The sequence below is a fragment of the Elephas maximus genome, chromosome 24 (genome assembly GCF_024166365.1).
Source record: "Elephas maximus indicus isolate mEleMax1 chromosome 24, mEleMax1 primary haplotype, whole genome shotgun sequence".
In the NCBI taxonomy this organism is placed as follows: Eukaryota; Metazoa; Chordata; class Mammalia; order Proboscidea; family Elephantidae; genus Elephas; species Elephas maximus.
In genome coordinates, this window is record NC_064842.1 from 47,182,443 (window position 1) to 47,205,382 (window position 22,940).

Below are 22,940 nucleotides of genomic sequence, written 5' to 3' on the forward strand. Positions count from 1 at the left end.
GGCTTGGAGGGGAATCCGTTGTACATCCTGTTGTAATTGTCTAGGGAATATGGCTCTACCTTAAGTTGAGATAGTGGTGCTCAGTGTGTTCAATAGCCATTTTGAGCTTTGCCCTGGGGTGCTGTGTTAACTCATTAAGTATCTTTCAAGTATTCAAGATGTGCACAGAGCCTCTGGGAAGGGATGGGGAGGGAGTCAGAAGAGAAGCAGAAGACAATCACATTTAATGCCTCTGATAGCAAATAGATGCTGTCACAAGTCACTTTTATTTATCTAAATGGTTAATCACAGATGCCAAGTGCTGTGTGATCTTGACTAAGTCTCTCAGCCTTCCCATCTATAAAATCAGAGTGCGGATTATGTGGCAGGACTAGCATGAGGATTAAAATACCCTAAATCACTTAGTGAAAATGATCATAAAGGGTTTCCCAAATTTAAAGATCTATGGAAATGGGTGGCCCAGTGGTTAAAATGCTCAGCTGTTAACTCAAAGGATGGCAGTTTGAACCCACCAGCCATTCCACAGGAGAAAGATGTGACAGTCTGCTTCCACAAAGATTACAGCCTTAGAAACTCTATGGGAGCAGTTCTACTCTGTTCTGTACGGTCACTATGAGTCGAAATCAACTTGACCGCAACAAGTTTAGGTTTTTTTCTTAGTTATGGAAATGGGAGACATACTTAGCAAGAGACTCAGTGAGGGGCTATGTTTGAACTGTGGGCCATTCCTTGGCTAGTTGTAATTTCCTGGCTGGAACTGGCCTGGGAGGGGTCTTGACAGACATTGCAGAGTTGGTTTAGGAAAGTCTGACTGACATGCAGTTATTATTTTATCTTTGCAAAGCTTCGGCGTGAGGCTGCAGTGGGAGGAGGCTGTGAGGTATTCACTTGACAGCCTGCCATTGTCAACTCTAGTGGGAGGGAGACGTCAGTGCCCAGAAAGACAGCCTTGGGTTGTAAGTGGTTCATTTTAAGTTCAGCTGCAATAACTCCTGCTGATGATTTAATACCATGACTCTGGAACTCTCCATGTGTTCTTGAGTGAGTGAGTGTGTGTGTGTGTTTGTGTGTGTGTGTGCACGCATCTGTGTGAACAATTCCTATTCACTCACTTTGTGATTACTAGTGGGCCACATTCTTCAAAAGTTTCTCAGGCTTTGTGTTAAGAAAGCTTTACTGGGATTACTTGGTTTTGTGAACAAGAAAACCAACACAATAGTTTGAATGTAGTTGAATGTAGTAGGTTGAATGACGACCAATTATTTTTGGTATAGTGACTCTGTATATTCCTTCCATCTTCTTTTGATGCTTCCTCCATCATTTAGTATTTTCCTGTAGAATCCTTCAATATTGCACCTCGAGGCTTCAGTTTTTTCTTTAGTTCTTTCAGCTTGAAAAATGCCAAGCATATTCTTCCCTTTTGGTTTTCTATCTCCAGGTCTTTGCACATGTCTCTTCTGACATCCATTTTGGTCTTTTCTTTATTTTCTGTCTTCTTAATGACCTCTTGCTTTCTTCTTGTATGATGTCCTAGATGTCATTCTACAACTTGTTTGGCCTTTGGTCACTAGTGTCCAATGTGTTAAATATGTTCTTGTGATTGTCTCTGAATTCAAGTGAGATATATTCAAGAGGTCATTAAAAAGATAGGAAAGAAATCAAAGGCCAAAATGGATGTCAGAAGAAACTCTGAAACTTGCTCTTGAACGTGGAGTAGCTAAAGCGAAAGGAAGAAATGATGAAGTAAAAGGGATGAACAGAAGATTTCAAAGGGCAGCTCAAGAAGGCAAAGTATTATAATGACATCTGCAAAGACCTGGAGATAGAAAAATGAAAGGGAAGAATATGCTTGGCATTTCTCAAGCTGAAAGAACTGAAGAAAAAAATGAAGCCTTGAGTTGCAATATTGAAGGATTCTACAGTGAAAGTACTAAATGACAGAGGAAGCATCAAAAGAAGATGGAAGAAATACACAGAGTCACTATACCAAAAATAATTGGTCGTCATTCAACCTTTTCAGGAGGTAGCATATGATCAGGAGCCAATGGTATTGAAGTAAGAAGTCCAAGCTGCACTGAAGGCATTGGCGAAAAACAAGGCTCCAGGAATTGACTGAATACCAACTGAGATGTTTCAACAAATGGATGCAGCTCTGGAAGCACTCACTAGTCTATGCTAAGAAATTTGGAAGACAGCTACCTGGCCAACCGACTGGAAGAGACCTATATTTATGCATATTCCCAAGAAAGATGATCCAACTGAATACAGAAATTATTGAACAATGTCATTAATACCAGACACAAGTAAAATTTTGCTGAAGATCATTCAAAAGTAGCTGCAGCAGTATATCGGACAGGGAACTGCCAGGAATTCAAGGCAAATTCAGAAAAGGATATGGAACCAAGGATATTATTGCTGGATGAATGGGTCCTGGCTAAAAGCACAGAATGCCAGAAGGATGTGTTTTATTGACTACGCAAAGGCATTCAACTCTGTGGACCATGACAAATTATAGATAATATTGTGAAGAATGGAAATTCCAGAACACTTAATTGTGCTCATGGGAAACCTGAACATAGATCAAGAAGCAGTCGTTCAAACAGAACAAGGGGATACTGCATGGTTCTAAGACAGGAAAGGTGTGTGTCAGAGTTGTATCCTTTCACCATGCTTATTCAATCTGTATGCTGAGCAAATAATCCGAGAAGCTGGACTATCTGAAGAAAAACGCATGATCAGGATTGGAGGAAGACTCATTAACAACCTGTGGTGTGCAGATAACACAACCTTGCTTGCTGAAAGTGAAGAAGACTTGAAGCACTTATTGATGACGATCAAAGACTAGAACTTTCAGTATGGATTATACCTCAACGTAAAGAAAACAGAAATCCTCACAACTGGACCAATAAGCAACGTTGTGATGAACGGAGAAAAGATTGAAGTCACAGATTTCATTTTACTTGGATCCATAATCAACACCCATGGAAGCAGCAATCAGGAAATCAACACGCATTGCATTGGGCAAATCTGCTGCAAAACTCCTCTCTTTCAAGTGTTGAAAAGCGAAGCTATCACCTTGAAGACTAAGGTGTGCCTGATCCAGTCCGTGGTATTTTCAGTCACCTCATATGCATCCAAAAGCTGAACAATGAATAAGAAAGGCAGAAGGATTGATGCCTTTGAATTGTGGTGTTGGTGAAGAATATTGAATATACCATGGACTGCCAAAAGAACAAACAAATCTATCTTGGAAGAAGTACAATCAGAATATTTTCTTAGAAGCAAGGATGGTAAGACTATGTCTTACAAACTTTGGACACGTTATCAGGAGGGACCAGCTCCTGGAGAAAGACATCATGCTTGGTAAAGTAGAGGGTCAGTGAAAAAGAGGAAGACCCTCCCTCAATGAGATGGATTGACATGGTGGCTGCAATAATGGGCTCAAGCATAACAACGATTGTGAGGATGAAGCAGGACCAAGCAGTGTTTTGTTCTGTTGTACGAAGGGCTGCTATGGTTGGGAACTGACTCAACGGCACCTAACAACAACAATACTCAAGGTAGTACTTCGGCTCTTGTGGACTTGTTCTAATTTTCTTCAGCTTCAACCTGAACTTGCATATGAGCACTTGATGATCTTTTCCACAGTCGACCCTTGGCCTTGTTCTGACTGATGACACTGAGCTTTTCCGCTGTCTCTCTCCACAGATGTAGTTGATTTGATTCCTGTGTATTCCATTTGGTGAGATTCATGTGTATAGTCACTGTTTATGTTGTTGAAAAAAGGTATTTGCGATGAAGAAGTCTTGAAAAATTCTATCATGCTATCTCTGGCATCGTTTCCATCACCAAGGCCTATTTTCTAACTACCAATTTCATGTTTGATAAATTTTAGATTGGAGAAGTTAGTAAATATCTTCTATTTTTTCATCTTTGGCCCTAGTGGTTGGTGCATAAATTTGAATAATAATATAACTGGTCGCCCTTGTAGGTGTGTGGATATTATCCTATCACTGACAGTGTTGTACTTCAGGATAGATCTTGAAATGTTTTTTAACGATGAATGCAACACCATTCTCTTCAATTTGCCATTTCTAGCATAATAGACCACATGACTGTCTGACTCAGAATGGCCCATACCAGTCCATTTCAGCTCACTAATGCCTAGGATATTGTTCTGTATGGGTTCCATTTCTTTTTTTACAATTTCCAATTTTCCTAGATTCATATTTCATACATTCCATGTTCTGATTATTAATGAATGTTTGCAGGTGTTTCTTCTCGTTTTGAGTTGTGCCGCATCAGCAGATGAAGGTCCTGAAAACTTGACTCCATCCGTGTCACTAAGGTCCACTCTACTTTGAGGAGGCACTTCCCCAATCGTCTTTTGAGCACCTTCAAACCTGAAGGACTCATCTTCTGGCACTATGTCAGACAATGTTCCGCTGTTATTCATAAGGTTTACTGACTAATTCTTTTCAGAAGTAAACTGTTGGGTCCTTCTTCCTAGTGTGTCTTAGTCTGGAAGCTCAGCTGAAGCCTGTCCGCCGTGGGTGACCCTGCTGGTATTTGAATACCGGTGGCATAGCTCCCAGCATCACAGCGACACACAAGCCCCCACAGTACAACAACCTGACAGATGCCTGAAGGTTTTGGAGCATACTCCAATGTATGTTTACTTACTTATAAATTATATTCATGGACTATCATTATAATATCTATATACAATATCAGGCATACACAAAAATAGAGAAAAATGGATGAGATGACGTACACATACAGATCAAAGTTTTATTTTTTTTTCTGAAGCAGTGCATTGTGTTAGGGACCTGTTTGAGGGGAGGTGTGCATCCACGTTAGCTCACTGACGTATAAGAGCAATTGTCAGGCCTGCCTGCAGCATTGTTGGATAGGGAGGCATTGGATCATCTGCACCGTGAGGACATCTCACTACCCTTTTCTTCTCCTCAAAACTGTTCTTTTCCTTTTCCTTTTTTTTCTTTTCTTTTCCTGGAACAAGAGTCCAAAGTCATAACTTATCATGAGCAACATTTGTAAAACTTTGTTAACATTTGTGGTGCATTGTCCTAGAAGGTCATTATAATTCAAATGAAGCAAGATTTAACTATTTTGGCACAAACTTTGACTGTGATACAAAGCACCTTCCTCCTCAAAAAATGGCTAACACCACCTGACAGGGGTTCTGTGCTAGAAGTCACAACTGGACCGAAAGGAAGGCACTTACATGGTCCAGCCCAGCCAGAGAGGATTACAAAGCAGTTTAGCCCACTACCTCTTCTCCCTAAGATAATGGAGGAGAAAAGGAGAGTGTGATAGGTTGGTCCAGTGACTCAGACTGAAGAATTGGGGTTCTTATATTTAATATTGGTGCCACTGCTCATGTGCTACTCAAGCGTACTCAAAATCCTGGCTTTCTATTTTAATTTCCTTTTTGGTTCTGAGAGACCAACTATGACAGCCCGTTGCACATGGAATGCTAGTGTTGCCAGATTTTAATTTGGAGATACAGAATATATTTTGGACTACTTGGTCCAGTAGGAACTGGAATAGAATCGAAACAACTCTGGAGGTCTGTGGAAAGGAAGGAAGGGAGGGAGGGAGAGATTTAATCAACCTTCACCCAGGCAGCCTGTTGACAGATTTCTAGGCTGACTTAATCAATTCTGCTTATTTCTCAGGTAAGACCTCAAAATTATTTGGACCTAATTCCACTCAACTTCATCCTGTTCATAATTTTACACTTACAAAGCAGCTAGCCTGGAATTCCTCTTCAGGGCACCCAAAAGAATAAACTGTAAAACCCTACACTTTCTTTTTGTCCAGACTAAAGTACTGAAATGGATCGAGTGCATAGAAGTTGTGATTCTGAGCCTGCTTAAGCTTCACTGTCCTGTAAATCATTTTTTCAGTCCACAGTGAAGTTAACAATTAAAATCTGTCTGTTATCCAGAATCAATGTAAACCACAGTCAGATGGGAGCAATGAGCCCAAAAACTGAACTCACTTGAGCTGTAAATTATAAATCCTTCTCTCTCCTGAGCAGAAGCAAAAGTGAAGAAGTCAGTTAGTACTGTGATATGTTCCATATGTGGTTTTAAAGAAAAGTCTTAAAAAATAATTAGACTTACATATAACTGTAGTTGTGTTGCAAAATTTTGCGTATGTGAACAAGAAGTGAAAAAAACTGACAATGTCACATTTTTTGCTTCTGTTTCCTGCCACATCTTTTTGAACGTGAGATAATTGTTTAGTCAGCTTTGGAAGGACAGGGTGGAGAAAGCGTGATGGGCACCAGACAATGCGGAGGAGCGGGTAAAGTGAAACAGGAAGGGCTGACTCTCAGCTTTGGCCAGGAGGCCACAGATAAGGAAGCATACATTTCAGATAAGCCTCTGGGCCGGTCTCCTGCTACCTTAGTGCAAAGAGTTAGTGTTTCTCTTTATGAAAGTTACCAAACCCAAAATTAACATGGCCTGAATTCTGTGAAAATTTTTGAAAGGCTATGGCAAAATGGAAAGGGAAGCTTTATTCTAAGTCAGCCAGATCTGTTTTCAAATCTAGAGTCCGCCACCTATGAGTTTGTGTGACCTTGGTTAATTCCCTTAATTTCTTTGAGCTTTAGTTTCGCCTAAATGGAGAATTAATACTTCACTCACGGAGCTCTGAAAGTGATGCGCTGAGCAGATGTCCCTTCTGACACCCTGTCGTTTGGAAGTGTACCTGTGACCCTTCATCCTTATATGATTGTGGACGTGCCAGTGATTTGAATGAACTCCTAGCATGTAGGCAGATTAGAGGAGGACACATGCTTATTAACTCTTGTTTCTCCCGAGGGGTACACGCTTGGCGCGATGCTTAGGCTATAGCTCAGTGAATGTTAAGGACTTCCTCTCCTCTCCTGGGCGTAGCATAGTGTTGGCTGAGTTTAAACCATGTGGTTTCCCTGAAAGTTTGCCATTTTGTTGCAGTAAGTTTGATTGGCCCAACGACCCCAGCAAGGAGGTCAGGGATGCAAATTTTACATTTGGACAATTCCTATTGTTCTAAGAGTCTGAATCCAAGATCCAGTCTTACTAAGTTTCCACTTTGGTTTGTTGAAAATAGCAAGGTCAATCTGTGGCAGTGAAAAATAGAGAAAAGTGGGAAAGTCCTGTACAAGTTTAAGGAAAGGAAATGAAAGAGAAAAAAAGCTACAACCCAGTTAGAATGAAATGGTGGCACAGAATGAAATGACCCTCTTTTGCCTCAGACAGATACTGGAGTAGATTTCATACAGACTCCGAAACTGAAACCAACACCCAGCTGAGTGTTCGGGCACCGTATTCTACCCCTCCGCACCCCAATTTGCTGGTCTCAAAGTTGAGGCACTTCAAAAATTTGCCTATCAAATACTGGATGCGTGTGGAAAAAAGGCAGATAAAATGGGCCGATTAGACTACAGCCATGCCTGTCCAAATTCCAACCCTTAACCTTAATGAAAATATAGTCTAGGATCAAACTCAGAAACCCTGCAGATGTTTACAAGTCATTTAATGCAGGCTTTGAAAATACCGCGAGGGATGGCTGGCAGTATTCTGCAGGCCTGATGAGAAATCCAGGCTTGGCTCTGCTAGGAATATTTGCAATCTTAAAGAAAATGTACATTCTAATTCAGTAACTATTTAGTATACCCTGGCAAGGTCCTCCCCACAGGCGGAATTGAAAGCAGTCCTGACTCTGGCTATGCAAAGCAGTTTTCAAACATAAATCAAAGAGAATTTGGTTTTCAATGGCCTCATTTAGGCTTAAAATTTTTTGATTCACTCCAAAATAATGTGAGGGTTCCATCCTTAGTGGATTAAAAGGAGGTTAAATTTAACGGTACCTCTCATCCTTTTATTTTCTCATCCAATACATACACGAATGCAAGACACATTCTCTATGGTAGATTCTTACAAAACGTAGCATGAGAGAAAATAACATGGAAGAAAAAAAAGGTTTTTTTATAGGGTTCACAAAAGGCATATGGGGCTGTCATTGAAAATAAGGATTGCTTCTTCTCCAATATACATGAAACATGACCAACATTAATAGTCTTCACTAGACTTAATTGGAAAAGGTCACTATGCTTTGACAAGCTCGGTCCTTCGGAAGGCTTTCTTAGAATTTTGTAAGTTATGGCTTGATTACTTTGTTGTGTTAGCTCTGGGCATACAGGTCACACAGGCCTGCAGTCTCTGTTCAGGAGTAAGAGTAGGGAAGCTGTGTCTCTGTTGGTTTCTCCTTCTTGGTTTCATCGTCTTTTAGTGTTCCTGTGTTCACCTGAGTTATTGAGTTTTTGATCCCACGTGGGACAAATTTGCCATGTTATATCCCAGGTGCAGATCAAAACACTCGGATTCACCCTAATCCAAGGCACACTGACACCTACCCCCCACAACCTGATGAACTTTGGACTCTTTGCTTTGGCCTTAGCACGACTTATGGGTCTTTAGTCCTGTTCCAGGAGGAGATCCCAGAGATGTAGTTCAGGGAAGGAACAACATAGATGGAAATAAAGATGCTGCCTTGAACATACGCTGCTTTGGATATAAAGCTTCTTGAACCTAGTTAGTCTAGTAAATTGGTGCCTGGGTATTCAGCAATATCAACTAGACTTAATCATTGCTGTATTACACTAGTCAAAGAGTTCTCTGGGGAAAGGTATTGTCTGATCTCATGAAAGAGAAATGATGTTTAACGGTATATGGTCTATGTGAAAATCACGGTGTCCTTGCTGCTTAGAGACTAAAAGAGAGGAGAAAGATTGGTCTAGAGCCAGCTGACTGCATATGCCTGTCCCAGAGTATTTTCTTGAAAGAGATTTCCTCCATTGGGACCTGCCATTTTCCTGTAGCCTGGTAAAGTGACTGTAATTAAATGGTTTAGACTTGCTTATGGTAAAGTAAAAGATTGGGCACAGGCTGCTCTTTAACCAGAAATGTACAAGGACCAATGTATTTGGATATTAGTTAAAATGATTTTGTGCAATAACTAGTAAACTCAATGGGTTTCCTTCCCTCAACTTAAAATTTTAGAGTTTTCATTCTTTCCATTGAGAAACCCCACTATGAATCCTTTTGAGAGCTCGATTCCTAGGAATTTGGATTTTTCAACATTTATGTGATGCTATTTTGTAGGTGGAACATTGACTATTAAAGTCAATACTATGTATTAAGTATAGCGTAGTGGTAAGGGCACAGGCTCTGAGGTCAGGACAGCTCGAGAGAAACTCTTGGCTTGCTCCTTAGCCTCTCTTGGTCTGAGCTTTTCATGAGGTTGTTCTGAGGATAAACTGATGCTTTTGAAGAGCTAGCCCAGGACAGGGCACCGTGAATGCTGAATGCACTATGGTACTGGGTCATGTCATTGATGTTGCTGTCGTCATTGTGGCGACCTGAAGGATAGCTCTGACCTGAATCAGCTAATCTTCCTTGAACTTGAAGATAAAAATTAGCTCGTGACTGTTGAACTGGACGACACTCTCCAAGTAGGTTTTGCATTTTGCCCTCATTTAGCCAGCTAAAGCTAGAGTTCACAGAATTGTGAAATATTTGCCCCTGGAACGTCATGTGATTTAGAGTTTTCTCTCATTTAAAGCTTCCAAGTGGCATAATTGCTGAGCTTTTTATCATAATAAAATTGCAGGCAATAAAAAATCCAATCTCCTAGAGTCCCCTCTACCTCTCTTAGAACTCTGAAGGATTCTTTGTGATCTCAGACTCTATTCTGTTTAGTTGTTCTCTCCCTCCCCCACATCTGTCTTTGGAGATTTGTTACCAGACTGCCCGCTCTGAGTGGAGACCAGGAAGGGAGTCTAGCTGTTTTTCTTGTGTTAGCCCTCTGTGCCGAGTAGGAATTGCTGAGCAAAGAGCAGCATTTCTCCAGGGAGATTCCCCAGGGTTGCACAAACTTAGCCTGGGTTTTTCCTTTCTTGAATTATTATTATTGTTAAAAACTTTTGGCCAAATACTCTCATTGAGGGGAAAAAGTACATAAAGTCTGAAGTCCAAATGGACCAACCTTTAAAAAACACCAACTCGAATAAAGTAGGCATGCCTTGTACTTCCTTGATTGTCTACATTTAAAAGGAGAGAGTTGCTCTCAGAGAAAATCACTTCCGACTGCACCGATGCTATTGTGCAACCTTGCTCAGCATTCAGCTGGACGTTACAGAATTAAAACGCCTTTGAAAGTGGCTGCCCAATTATTGACATTGGTTCCAAAATACATCATAATGATAAATTCTCAATCTCTTATTCCGGTGGATTTTTTTAATGGGAAGAAAACAAAGTTTTTTTTTTTTTTTAATGAGTGACCAAGTGTTTTTAAAAAAAATGGAAGAAGCATAGCAAATTTATGTCTGGTCCTGCTCTCAAAGAGCTGCAGTCTAGCAGGAGAGACCAGAATAAGGTCAGGAAGCAACAGAAAGCAATGCACAGACTATAAGTGAGTTGCCTTATACAGTTGCCTTATACAAATACTGTGGAAATTCCTAAGGGAAGAGATTTATGAGGGTCTCTTGCTCCCTTACCTCCTGGTATGTTGATACACACTGTCAGTTCAAACTCAAGCAACATTTAGTATTGCTATGAAATGATCTGAGGTGTCCCCTTGCCCAGGATAAAAACTACCCAGCACTAGGAATCTCTTTTTATGCCGTGGCTTTCTGTCTGAAATCCTGCCTGTCTGTGCCCCAGCCTCTGTCTCTGCACAGGATCCTTGATTCTGACAGTCTCTCTGCATTCCCTGTGGGAATAGGTTAGGTGAGACCACTATGATGCACTCCTTACAGCTGCGAAGGCTGTATCTTGACTCCTTCTTGGATCTTCAAATCTGTAGATACCATGATAGCAGTCAAGATTAAAGAACTCTATCACTGGATTGGGATTTGGATGCTAAGGATTGGTAAGCATATTCAAACACCAGCTTAACAAAACCTCAGCTGACCTGCAATTGACTACGTATCAGAGGGTTTCTGAATAGCAAAAATGCAGATGTTGTATCATGAATGCCAAGGGGCTCTTGTAATAATGTACTGTTTGTTTGACTTTCGAACAGTCAATGCATTATACAGAAATAAGTACGATATGTAAGTGCCCCGCAGAAATCACAACCTTTCACTGTTTAGTAATGTAAATCCCGTGGCTCTACTGGAAAAATAATTGAATGCATATTAGTTTTGGTTTCTACATTATTGTTGTTGCTGTTGTTAGGTGCCATCTACTCATAGCAGCCCTATGTACAACAGAGCAAAACACTGCCTGGTTCTGTGCCATTCTCACAATTGTTGTTATGTTTGAGCCCATTGTTGCAGCCACTGTGTCAATCCGTCTCACTGAAGGTTTTCCTCGTTTTCACTGACCCTCTGCATTATCAAGCATGATGTCTTTCTCCAGGGACTGGTCCCTCCTGATAATATGTCACAAAACGAACTCTCACCATTCTCACTCCTAAGGAGCATTCTGGCTGTACTTATTCAAAGCATATTTGTTCGTTCTTCTGGCAGTCCATGGTGTGTTCAATAATCTTCGCCAATACCGTAATTCAAATGCATCAATTCTTATTCGGTTTTCCTTTATTCATTGTCTAGCTTTCGCATGCATATGAGGCAGTTGAAAATATCATGGCACACTTTAGTCCTCAAAGTGACATCTTTGCCTGTCAACACTTTAAAGAGGTTTTTTGTAGCAGATTTGTCCAGTGCAATATGTCCTTTGATTTCTTGACTACTGCTTCCGTGGGCATTGATTTTGGATCCAAGTAAAATGAAATTCTTGATAATTTCAATATTTTCTTTGTTTGTCATGATGTTGCTTGTTGGTCCAGTTGTAAGGATTTTTGTTTCTTTATGCTGATGTATAATTCATATTGAAGGCTGTAGTCTCTGATCGTCATCAGTAAGTGCTTCAAATCCTCTTCATTTTCAGCAAGAAAGGTTGTGTCATCTGCATATCATAGGTTATGGGTGAGTCTTCTACAAATCCTGATGCAGCATTCTTCACATAGTCCATCTTCTTGAATTATTCGCTCAGCATACAGATTGACTAAGTATGGTGAAAGGATACAACCCTGATACACACCTTCCCTGATTTTCAACCTCGCAGTATCCCCTTGTTCGGGTCAAACAATTGCCTCTCGGCCTATGTACAGGTTCCACATGAGCACAAGTAAGTGTTCTGGACTTCCCATTCTTTGGAATGTTATGCATAATTTGTTATGCAAATGCCTTTACATAGTCAATAAAACACAGGTAAACGTCTTTCATCTATTATCTGCTTTCAGCCAGAATCCATCTGACATCAGCAATGCTAACCCTCATTCCAAGTCCTCTTCTGAATCTGGCTTGAATTTCTGGTAGTTCTCTGTTGATGTACTGCTGCAACCGTTTTTTGAATTATCTTAAGCAAAATTTTATGTTTTCTACAGTGAAGGGCTGAGTGTTTTATATTATGTCTGTAAGAGATCTTAGCCGTCTTATAATACTCATATTAGAGTGAGGAAACTAAGACTGAAAAAGATGAAATGACTTGCCCAAACTAGAGAATTAATTGTAGCTTCAGGATTTGAACCCACGCCTTCTGACCAGAATTTCAGTGGTCTTTTTTTTTTTTTATGCTCTTCTAAACCTTCAAGTATAACTAAAATTCAAAGACCAGTTCTCGATAGCCTTCTAGGTAGAAGAGTTAAAGATAGTAGGAAATAAAGATAAAACTGTCTTATCTGGACAGGACCTCAGCTCATTAGGAAGAAGAATGAGGATGAGAGGAGGGGGGAGGAAAGAAATGGCAGGAAGACAAATAATCCTGGGAAGAGTCTGGAACTGGGCAAATGCCAGACATTTTCAAGATTGGAAGAAATCTGAGTTGCGTTAAAACTAAAAAACTTTCTTCAGGTAGAAGCAAGAGTTTATGTGTGTAAAGGGGGAAATAAAAGCAGAGTACTGCATTATTGATAAGTATGTTGGAATCTACAAGGGCAGAAGAAAAGAATGATCCTAACAGATAAAGACTGGAAACACTGAACCATTCCAATAAGGTCCTGCATATTAAACATTTTTTTTCCTTCTAAAAATATTTAAAGAGGACAGGGAGGAGAAAAAAGAGGGATGTCTCAGATATTGTTTATTATCATAGGAAGGAAAGTCAAATTCAATAACCTACAGATTGGTTTATCAAAGTCAAATATGAGGATTAATAAAATAAATACAGACTTAAGCAAAATTGTGCCCTAGCACTCATTTTTAAAGTCATGTTTCAAAAAGGTTATTTATAGCAGTTATACTTAATTTTCATCAAATGGCAAGAACAGACAGTAATAATGGGTACATTTTTGCATTCTTAGATTGTCCCTTAATACTTAGGTTTTCCAGATCGGCCCTTGAAAAGATGCTCATTCACTTTTTTTTTTTTTTAATTAAGATTACAGATTTTTAAAAATATTTTATTGTGCTTTAGGTGAAAGCTGACATTCAAATTAGCTTCCCATCCAACAATTCGTACACATATTGTCCCGTGACATTGGTTGTTAGCCCTGCGATGTGTCAGCATTCCCCCATTTCTACCCTGCCTTCCTCTTGTTTCCATCCTGCCAGTTTCCCTGCCCCTTCCTGCCTTCTCATCTTTGCTTGTGGGCAGATGTTGCTGTTTGGTCTCATTTAGTTGACGTTCTAAGGAACACATTCCTCAGGGGTGTTATCATTTATTTTGTAGGCCCATCTATTATTTGTCTGAAAGGCGACCTGCGGGAGTGGCTTCAGTTCCAGATTAAAAGGGTGTCTTAGGGTAATAGTTTCTGGGGTTCCTCCAGTCTGTCTTTTTTTTTTTTTTAATGAATTTGAGTTTTGTTCTACATTTTTCTCCCTTTCTAACTGGGATGTTCTGTTGTGTCACTGGTCAGAACAGTTGGTAGTGGTAGCTGGGCACCATTTAGTTCTTCTGGTCTCAGACTAGAGGAGGCTGTGGTTCATGCAGAGTATTAGTTTTTTGGACTTATTTCTTCCTTGAGTCTTTGGTTTCCTTCATTCTTCTTTGCTCCAGATGGGAAGAGACCAATAGTTGTATCTTAGATGGCTGCTCGCAAGCTTTTAAGACGCCAGACACTACTCAACAAATGCTCCTTTATTTTTGGAACTTAATAGTCATTTAGGATATGATGCCATCAGCTGGGTCCTTTGTTATGATTGTGGAAAATATTATGACATTCAGTCAATGACTATTTTTTAAGGAACAGAAGAAATCATTTATCAATATTATATGTTAAACATATTATATCATAAGCATATCACTAGTGAATATTTTTAAAAGATACAGACTTTAAATACACAAATTAGAAGAATAAATTTATTTAAGTTCATATTTTTCATTTGTAATAATCATAATAATTATTTTTACCAATTTCTAATTGCTATCAATTTCTTATGACACAACTAAAATTTATAAATTTTGATTCTTGTTGCTGTCGAGTCAATTCCGACTCATAGTGGCCCTATAGGACAGAGTAGAACTGCCGCGTAGAGTTTCCAAGGAGCGCCTGGTAAATTTGAACTGCTGACCTTTTGGTTGGCAGCCATAGCACTTAACCACTATGCCACCAGGGTTTCCAAATTTTGATTAGAATGATCTTTTTAAAAATTTTATTGTGCTTTAGGTGAAAGCTTACAGTGAAAAAAAGTGTAGTAGAACTTTAGATTTAAAGAGGAAAAAATGGATCAGTAGCAGGACCAGCTGTATAAATTTCTGGGGATCAGTGAAAAATGAAATTGTGGGCCTCCTTGTTAAAAAGTATTAAGAGAGTAATAGGAGAGCATTAAGGCAAGCACAGGGTCCTTCTGAGCATGGGGCCTGTGTGACTGCGCAGGTTGCATGCCCATAAAGCCTGCCTCAGTCAGAAGTTGAGATGGAGTGATCTATTTTCCCATTTTGTTTTCCTTCCTTATATTTGTTGTCACCCTTACTTATCTACTCTGCATCATATATCAGATGTAATTATCTCTCAAAGGGATACTCATGTCATTTAGCTAAGAGACAGATACTCTAGCTTCTATCCACGGAGAAGGGGCACTAGAGAGAGGTCTCATACCCACCAGTGATGGAGGGAGGTGGCTAAAGGTCTTCTGGACTACCCTAGGGGAAAGAGCATGAATTTTGGAAATCTGCAACTTTCTAGTGGTATAGTAAAGTTACTTGACCTCTCTGAATCTCACTTTACATAGCTGTAACATGGTGATAATCTACTGTGCAGGGTTATTGTGTGGAGTAAAGAATGTGGAAAATGCCTAGCATAGTGGCTGGTATGAAACAGGAGGTTAATATATATTGTATATATGGTCATTTTTTCATGAAAGAGGAGTTGTACTGAGGATGGGTAAAAAACTGCTTAAGTCTCAGATAGGATGGAGGATCTCAAAATGCTTGAAGAGCCTCCTAAGAGCTGGCTGCCTCTCTGCGCCCCTCCTTAGTTCCTGAGTGCTTTAGAATGGTTAAGACTGGGAATTGCATCTTCCTTCCAAACAGGGTGAGGAACAATCTGTGGGAAGTCAGTATACAGTTGAATTCAGTTTCCAACACAGAGAATTTGCCAGTTTTCGCCCACGCCGAAGAGACAAGAAAGCAGCTGTGGGCAGACAGTAGAGAGAGAGCAGTGGGGCCACTAGGACATATCACACTTGCAGATGTCCCATTGTTTGCCTTGAGATTTCCTAGTTTGTCTATTTTATCCGGTTGCTTTTCCATGATATACAAAGGATAGAGCCAAAACAATTTCATGTCGTTTTCCCACTTTGTTTTGATTTATTATTTGTTGTTTACAGTATTATCTCCAATAACAACAATGGAATTTCCTTTTCCACTAAGCTGGCCTGTTTCCATTTTGCCTGTTTATTTTAATTTACTTTTTCAGGACTGAAAGCTCCACATGACTCTTCTTTATTTCCTGCATGTGTAGGTCAGCATCATTTATTAGCCTGTGCACTCAGAAGAACTTTGTTCATTAATTGTAAAGGTTCTGCTTCCTGGTTCCCAATGTGAGTGTATTAAGTGCTTCATGTTGCCAAGTACTGTCCTTCACATTTTTGGTTAGCAGTTTCCTCATCACTGCTCTCTGCAAGCAGGTGGACTTGCTCTCTGGGGTTGACAGATGCAGTTCTGAAGCCCCAAGGCAAAGAAGTACCTCCTCTGCAGATTTGTTTTCCCAAATCCTCTGACTTGTCACCTCTGCCCCTCTTATCAATCCCTATTTCCTTTTACTTAAAAAAAAAAAATTTTTTTATTTGATTTGTTGTTGTTGAGAATATACACAGCAAAAACCTATACCAATTCAAGTTTCTACATGTACATTTCAGTGACTTGATTACATTCTTCAAGTCATGCAACCATTCTCACCCTCCTTTTCAGAGTTGTTTCTCCTGCATTAAATAAACTCACTGCCCCTTAATGTTCCTATGTAATTTTTCGAGTTACCTCCAGAAATCTGGATTCCATGAGAATTTGAAATTTTATTCTGCATTTTACCCCTTTTGAGCAAAGATTCTTCTATGGAATCTTTCGATCAAAATGTCCAGTAATATATTTTTATTTACATTGATTTGGGCAGTGGAGTATGTGAGCATAAAAACTGCTATTTGCAGACATTTCCATGTAAACTAGTCTGTTGTTATCAAATGGCTGAAACAGAATGGCTGAGGGGGCAGCAGCAGACAAGGTGAGAGAAAGGATGTGGAAGAAGCCAGACACAAAGGGCTTTAGGTGCCATGTTAAAGAGTTTGGGTTTTAATTGCTAGGAAAGTTTTTAAGTAGGCAGAGCATCATTATCAGATTTTATCCCGAGAAGGATAAATTTGAGGGGACCTCTTAGGAGAATATGGTGCTGACCCAGGCAAGATGTGATGAGGTTCTGAACAAGTCATGGCAGATGGAATGAGAAAGATGTCAAGGAAGTAGACACTACAAAATTAGTATCGAATTTTTAATGTTATCTTCACAGCAATTGCTGATGAAACTGGAAAGTACTACAGCCAATAAATGTCAAAGGAAATCTTCCTCTGTGCTTCCATTGCAATTTGGAGACATGATTTTTTTGACATTTAGCACACTATATTGTAATAAACTATAATGTAATTACTTGCTTACAATCTTTTCTACTGTGAGACTCTAAGCTTCCTGAGATTAAGAACCATACTACCAAGTCGTTGGTTGCATGATACCTGCGTGGAGCCTGGTATCAACAGTGCCCAGTAGATGTTTGAAGAGTAAGTAAATGACCTTCTCCTGACGTCATAACCAGTGCTTCTTCCACATCCATCACATGGCACGGAAACATGAAACCATCACTCAGGTGTGCCTTATGTCCTCCCATCTCTCTCTCCTCCTCTGGGAGCGAGAGCAAAGTGACGAGCAAATGTAACAGGTGGATGATGCTTTTTGTTTTGCTTTAAAAGCTATATCACTGCTTCTGTTATCAAAATGCATCCTTTCCTCCAGAAGACTGCATTAAAATACCAATAATGAATATTTAGAATATAAAAAAAAATAAAAAGGGGCCATAAAACCTACTGCGATCCTGCTTTCAATGGTCTCATTATCCACAAATCAAACATGATAATTGCTTTCATATTCCTTTTTATGTTACTTAATGTTTTAATCTGGCTCACACTTTATTCTTCCACACAGATCCGTGATGCCTTCTGCCTGGCTCTTTCAAGATGGAGGAGAAAACTGTGGGAGAGCCTAGTCAAGTGGTGTCTAAGTTCAAACTTCCCACCAAGGTAGACAGCACTGGACACTGGCTGGTAGAAGATCATGCTCGAATATGGGAAGTTTTAAAGACAGAGGAGGTAAGGCAACTCTACATGACATAGTTGGCGTATTGGCGGATTTGCTCAGACTATAATTCTTAGTGTAGCTAGGACCAAAGATCAGCTGGGCAAGTCTTTATTCAGTGGCCATGGACACAGCCATAAGTAGGGAACAGTCAGTCAGTGGTGCATTCCTTAGACATTGATAACTAACTCCACAGTGATTCAGTCAAAGGAGGTAGAACTGACAGCCAGAGCTTTAAAAAATGAGGAGGCTCATACATATACAATCAGTACTTTAGTCTCATGTGTCATCAATGCATAGCTGTTGAGTATCCTTCAGCCTGCCTTCTCTCCAGGCTGCCCTTTTGTGACTCTTTTCTCAAAGTCTATTGTTCAAATCCATTTTGACTTATAGGAAATGTTAGTATGTATATGTGTGTGTGTGATTGAGAGGGAGAGAGGGCTAAAGGAGGGCATAGACAGAGAGGTAAGAGACAGAGAGAGATGTACGCTTTTATTCCCTCAAGGAAAACCTGGTGGCATAGTGGTTAAGAGTTCAGCTACTAACCAAAAGGTCGGCAGTTTGAATCCACCAGGCGCTCCTTGGAAACGCTATGGAGCAGTTCTACTCCCTCCTATAGGGTCATTGTGAGTTGGAATTGACTTGATGGCAATGGGTTTTTTTGGTTTGGAAATTGTAAATTATGCCTTTTATTTTTACTAGAAAGACCTGACTCCTGACTAAGCTTGAGATATACCTATTTTACCTGCTGTGAAAAGGAAATGAAAACTAGAGGCTTTAATATGTGGAAAAGAGTACCTTAGAGAGAGGTACAAAAGCAAGGATTTTAAAACAACTGATGTGGATAATGTGGATAGAAACATAATTGGGAAAACACAGACCACTTACTCAATGGTGTTTTGACTTCCAGAAAGAATAGCAACTATTTCCTGAGAGGCTCTACCATTATCATGGGTGATTGTCCAGGATTTGGCTCTCAGTTTTCAAGCCTAGAAATTTCATTTTTTCACAAATCTAGCAGCATATTCATCTTTCTTCGGGAAAATTCACATTAATTAAGTTTATGAGGCTGATGTATAAAAAGAAAATGTTATTGTTGTTAGCGTCCATCAGCGTGGCCCCTGATTCATGGTGACCCTGTGCACAGTGGAACAAAATGATGCCTAGTCCTGCACCATCCTCATGACTGGCTGTGGATCAGACTGTTGTGATGCATAGGGCTTTGTTGGCTGATTTTCTGAAGTAGATTGCCAGGCCTTTCTTCCTACTCTGGCTTAGTCTGGCAGCTCCACTGAAACCTGATTCAGCATTGTAATCCATTAATTGAGAGAAGTGTAACGGTTTCACATCCTGAAATATTTAGAAGGTCTAGTATGCACTCTCTGTAGACAAATCTAAATGGGAAATTAAATCGTGGTGAGAAAGTTTCCTCTTAAAAGTAGAATCAGAGCAAGTGAAATTATATAAATTCATTATTTAACAACATGAGACAAGTGTATCAGGGTGTTTTGGTTGCAAGCAGCAGAAACCGATTCTGGTTTTGGGAGGTTCACAGAATTGTTGGGAAAGCTGGAGAACTAGACTTGGAAATAGGACAGAACCCAAGTCTGCAGGAACTGCTCAGGGTGCTGCCCTTGGCATATACTCCAAATCGGTTCACCACCCCACTCCCCCTTGTCCTCATGTATCTCTGCTAAAGATGCAAAGCTATGGGAGAGAAACTTACTGCTAAGCTTAGTCACATGTGTCTGTCTTGGTTATACTGTAAAGAGAAAAGGACTTTCCCATGAGAAATTGTTATACCAAGTCCTCACTACACTTGTATTTGGAATCCAAATCTCTAATATTCACATGTTATGACAATTTCAATCCAAGAAAATAATATAGCAATTAGTCATACATGTGAAATCCAGGAGAAGCAAATATAGACCCTCTCTGTAGGGACGCTTGCTCAACAGATTTTTTTTTTTTTTTTTCTTAAAGAATAAATCTCCGCAGTTGAAGTTTCTGTGCATCCCATTTAACAGAGTCAAGGCTAGGGTGAGCCAACTGAGGTGCTGAGGGTACAAAACTTAAGGAGGCACTCACTCCTAGGTTTGTGCCCTGCACTTGCACAAACTTGAGAATAAGTGCTTCCTTAAATTTGCAACCGGCCACCTAATTCCATTCCCCTCTCTCCTTCCCCCAAAATAATCACTATCCTGAATTTAGTGCTTATCATCCTTATGCATATTTCTATGTTTGTACTAGGTACATGTATCTAATATATAGTATTGAATTTCATATTTTAAATTTTACACAAGTTTTATACTGTATATATACTATAGCTTACTTTTTTTATTATGGTGAATACAGTCGGCCGTCCGTATATGCTGGTTCCACATCTGCGGATTCAACCAACCACAGATGGAAAATATTTGGAAAAAAAGGTTCCAAAAAGCAAAACTTGAATTTGCCACTTGCCAGGCACCCTGCTGAATCCACACAAATGAAGTGATGTGTAGGCATACCCTGCTGTAGCCTCCCTCCATCTCACAGATCCTCAGTCTCTTTCCAGCTCTGGTTGTGTGAGCATTTTTCCCTCACCTCTTGTTCATTGGCTACTTGAGTTGTGTGCACCCTTTGCTTCTGTGAAAAAATGGCTCTGTGGAAAAAAAGCAGTCTCTCAAAAGCTAAGTGTAAGGGGGTTGAGGATAGCAAGAGGAAGGAATTTCAGGGTGGTAAAAGATGGCTGACTAGCTATGTAAAGCGGTGCAGCCTTGAGAAGTTCAAGATCAAGGGCAAATCAGCAGCATCGGTGTTCCCAGAAGAGCTCAAGAAACTCATAGAAGAAAAAGGCTACCTTCCAGAGCAAGTGTTCAGTTGTGAGGAAACAACTATTTACATACCATTTACATGGTATTAAAAAAAAAAAAAAATTTTTTTTTTTTTTTAGGTATTATAAATAACCTAGAGATGAGTTAAAGTATACAGGAGGGTGTAAAGAGGTTATATGCAAATACTGTGTGACTTTTAATAATGGACTTGAGCGTCCAAGGATATTGGTATCCGTGGGGGTCCTGGAACCATCCCCCTCAGATACTGAGGCATGACTGTATACAGTAAACCTTCAAAAGGAGGATCCTGTGTGTCTTAGTCATCTAGCACTGCTGTAACAGAAATACCACCGGTGGATGGCCTTTAACAGAGAAATTTATTTTCTCACAATCTAATAGGCTAGAGGTCCAAATTCAGCGTGTGAGCTCCAGGGGAAGGCTTTCTCTCTGTCAGCTCTGGAGGAAGGCCCTTCTCTTCAGTCTTCCCCTGGACTAGGAACTTCTCCGCGCAGGAACCCCAGGTCCAAAGGACGCGCTCTGCTCCCAGTGATTCTTTCTGGGTGGTATGAGGTCTCCAACTCTGCTTGCTTCCCTTTCCTTTTATCTCTTGTAAAATAAAGCGTGGTGTGGGTCACACCCCAGGGAAACTCCCTTTACACTGGATCAGGGATGCGACCTGAGCAAGGGTGTTATCTCTCACCCTAATCCTCTTTAACCACCAACAGAGATTATGATTTATAACACATGGGAAAATCACAAAATGGAGGACAACCACACGATAACTGGAAATCATGGCCTAACCAAGTTGACACATATTTTGGGGGGACATAATTCAATCCATGACACTGTGTAAGGCAGAAACCTGTCAGAGAAGGAAAACTCAAATATTTTCCACAATAGAGTGATAGAAAAATGGTTAGATTGCACCCTGTCAATGGTGGAAAACTGGAGAGACCTGGAAAAACAAGGCAGTCCTGTCGAGTTCCAGCTCTCACAGATTTCACTGGATATGTAACAAAGCATTACCATTTCAACATTGTTCAGCTGTACAATTTAGTGACATTAATTGTATTCATCAGGTTGTGCAACCATCACCATTCTCCACTTCCAAATTACAGCTTGTTTTTATCACTTAACATTTTGTTTTTATTTTATCTGTTTTCTATGTTGATGTATGTAGTTCTCGTGTATTCATTTTAACTGCTGTTTATATTCTATTAATTAGTGAAACCAAGTTTATCCATTCTCTCCTTCATTAGCTTTTATTTGCATTTTTCTCCTATACAGTGGGCAGTGTAATACATTTTTTATTGTGAACGTGTGTTAATTTTTTCTAGCATAGGCACCTAGAAACTCTATGCGGGCAGTTCTACTCTATCCTGTAGGGTTGCCATAAGTCGGTAATCGACTTGTCGGCAATGGGTTTGGTTTTTTTTGAGGCATTTAGAAGTAGAGTGCTGAGTTGGAAATTATGAACAACTTAATTTTACTAAATATTACTAGGTTGGTCTCCGAAATGGACATCAGTGTATACCCCTAGTAGGGGTATATGAGAGTTTTCCCTGCTGTATATCCTCACCAGTTATTGGTATTGTTAGACCTTTAAATATTGGCTAATCTGATTGTTTTGAAATAGGACCTCGTTGTTTTAAAGTGAATTTCCCTGAATCCTAGTGAAGTTGAGCACCTGTTTTACATGGTTTTTGGCTATGTAGTTTCCTCTTCTGTGAATTATCTGTTCATGTTCTTTGCCTATTTTTTCCATTGGCTCATTTTCTTTTTCCTTATTGATTTGTGCAAACTAATACATTGTTTACAAATCCCTTTATTGAGCCCTGGTGGTGCAGCTGTTAAGTTCTTGGCTGCTAACTGAAAGGTCCTTGGTTTGAACCCACCAGCCACCCTGCAGAAGAAAGACGGTAGTCTGATGACAGCCTTGGAAACCCAGTGGACACATTCTGCCCTGTCTTGTAGGGTTGCTTTGAGTCAGAATCGACTTGACGGCAGTGGGTTTTTAATCCTTTTATTGATTTTATGTATTGAAACCATAATTTCCCAGTGTGAAGTTTTAAAATTTAATATAGTAAAATTCTTCAATCTTTTTCCCTTGTAGTTTGTGCTTTTTCTGCTTTAAGAAATTGTTCCTGACCCCAAGATGGTAAAGATAGTCTCCAATTTTTTTTCTTAAAAGTTTTCAAGGCATGCTTTTACTTACTTGAAACATATTTTATGGTCTAAAGTAGAGATATGATTTTAGTTTCTTCAT

At 39.8% G+C, this 22,940-nt stretch overlaps 1 protein-coding gene across 2 annotated transcripts in view; it reads left to right on the forward strand.

Moving 5' to 3' along the window:
* The window catches only part of RGL1 (ral guanine nucleotide dissociation stimulator like 1), a 286,792-nt gene that overhangs the window by 61,545 nt on the left and 202,307 nt on the right, over positions 1-22,940 (forward strand). The window contains exon 2 of one of the 2 annotated variants that reach the window (XM_049868101.1): positions 17,709-17,872. In XM_049868101.1, the coding sequence (XP_049724058.1) occupies positions 17,741-17,872 (132 nt within the window). In that variant the 5' untranslated portion in view covers positions 17,709-17,740. Of the gene's footprint in view, positions 1-17,708; positions 17,873-22,940 lie in introns of those variants that run through there. The other variant, XM_049868102.1, reaches the window with a different exon arrangement.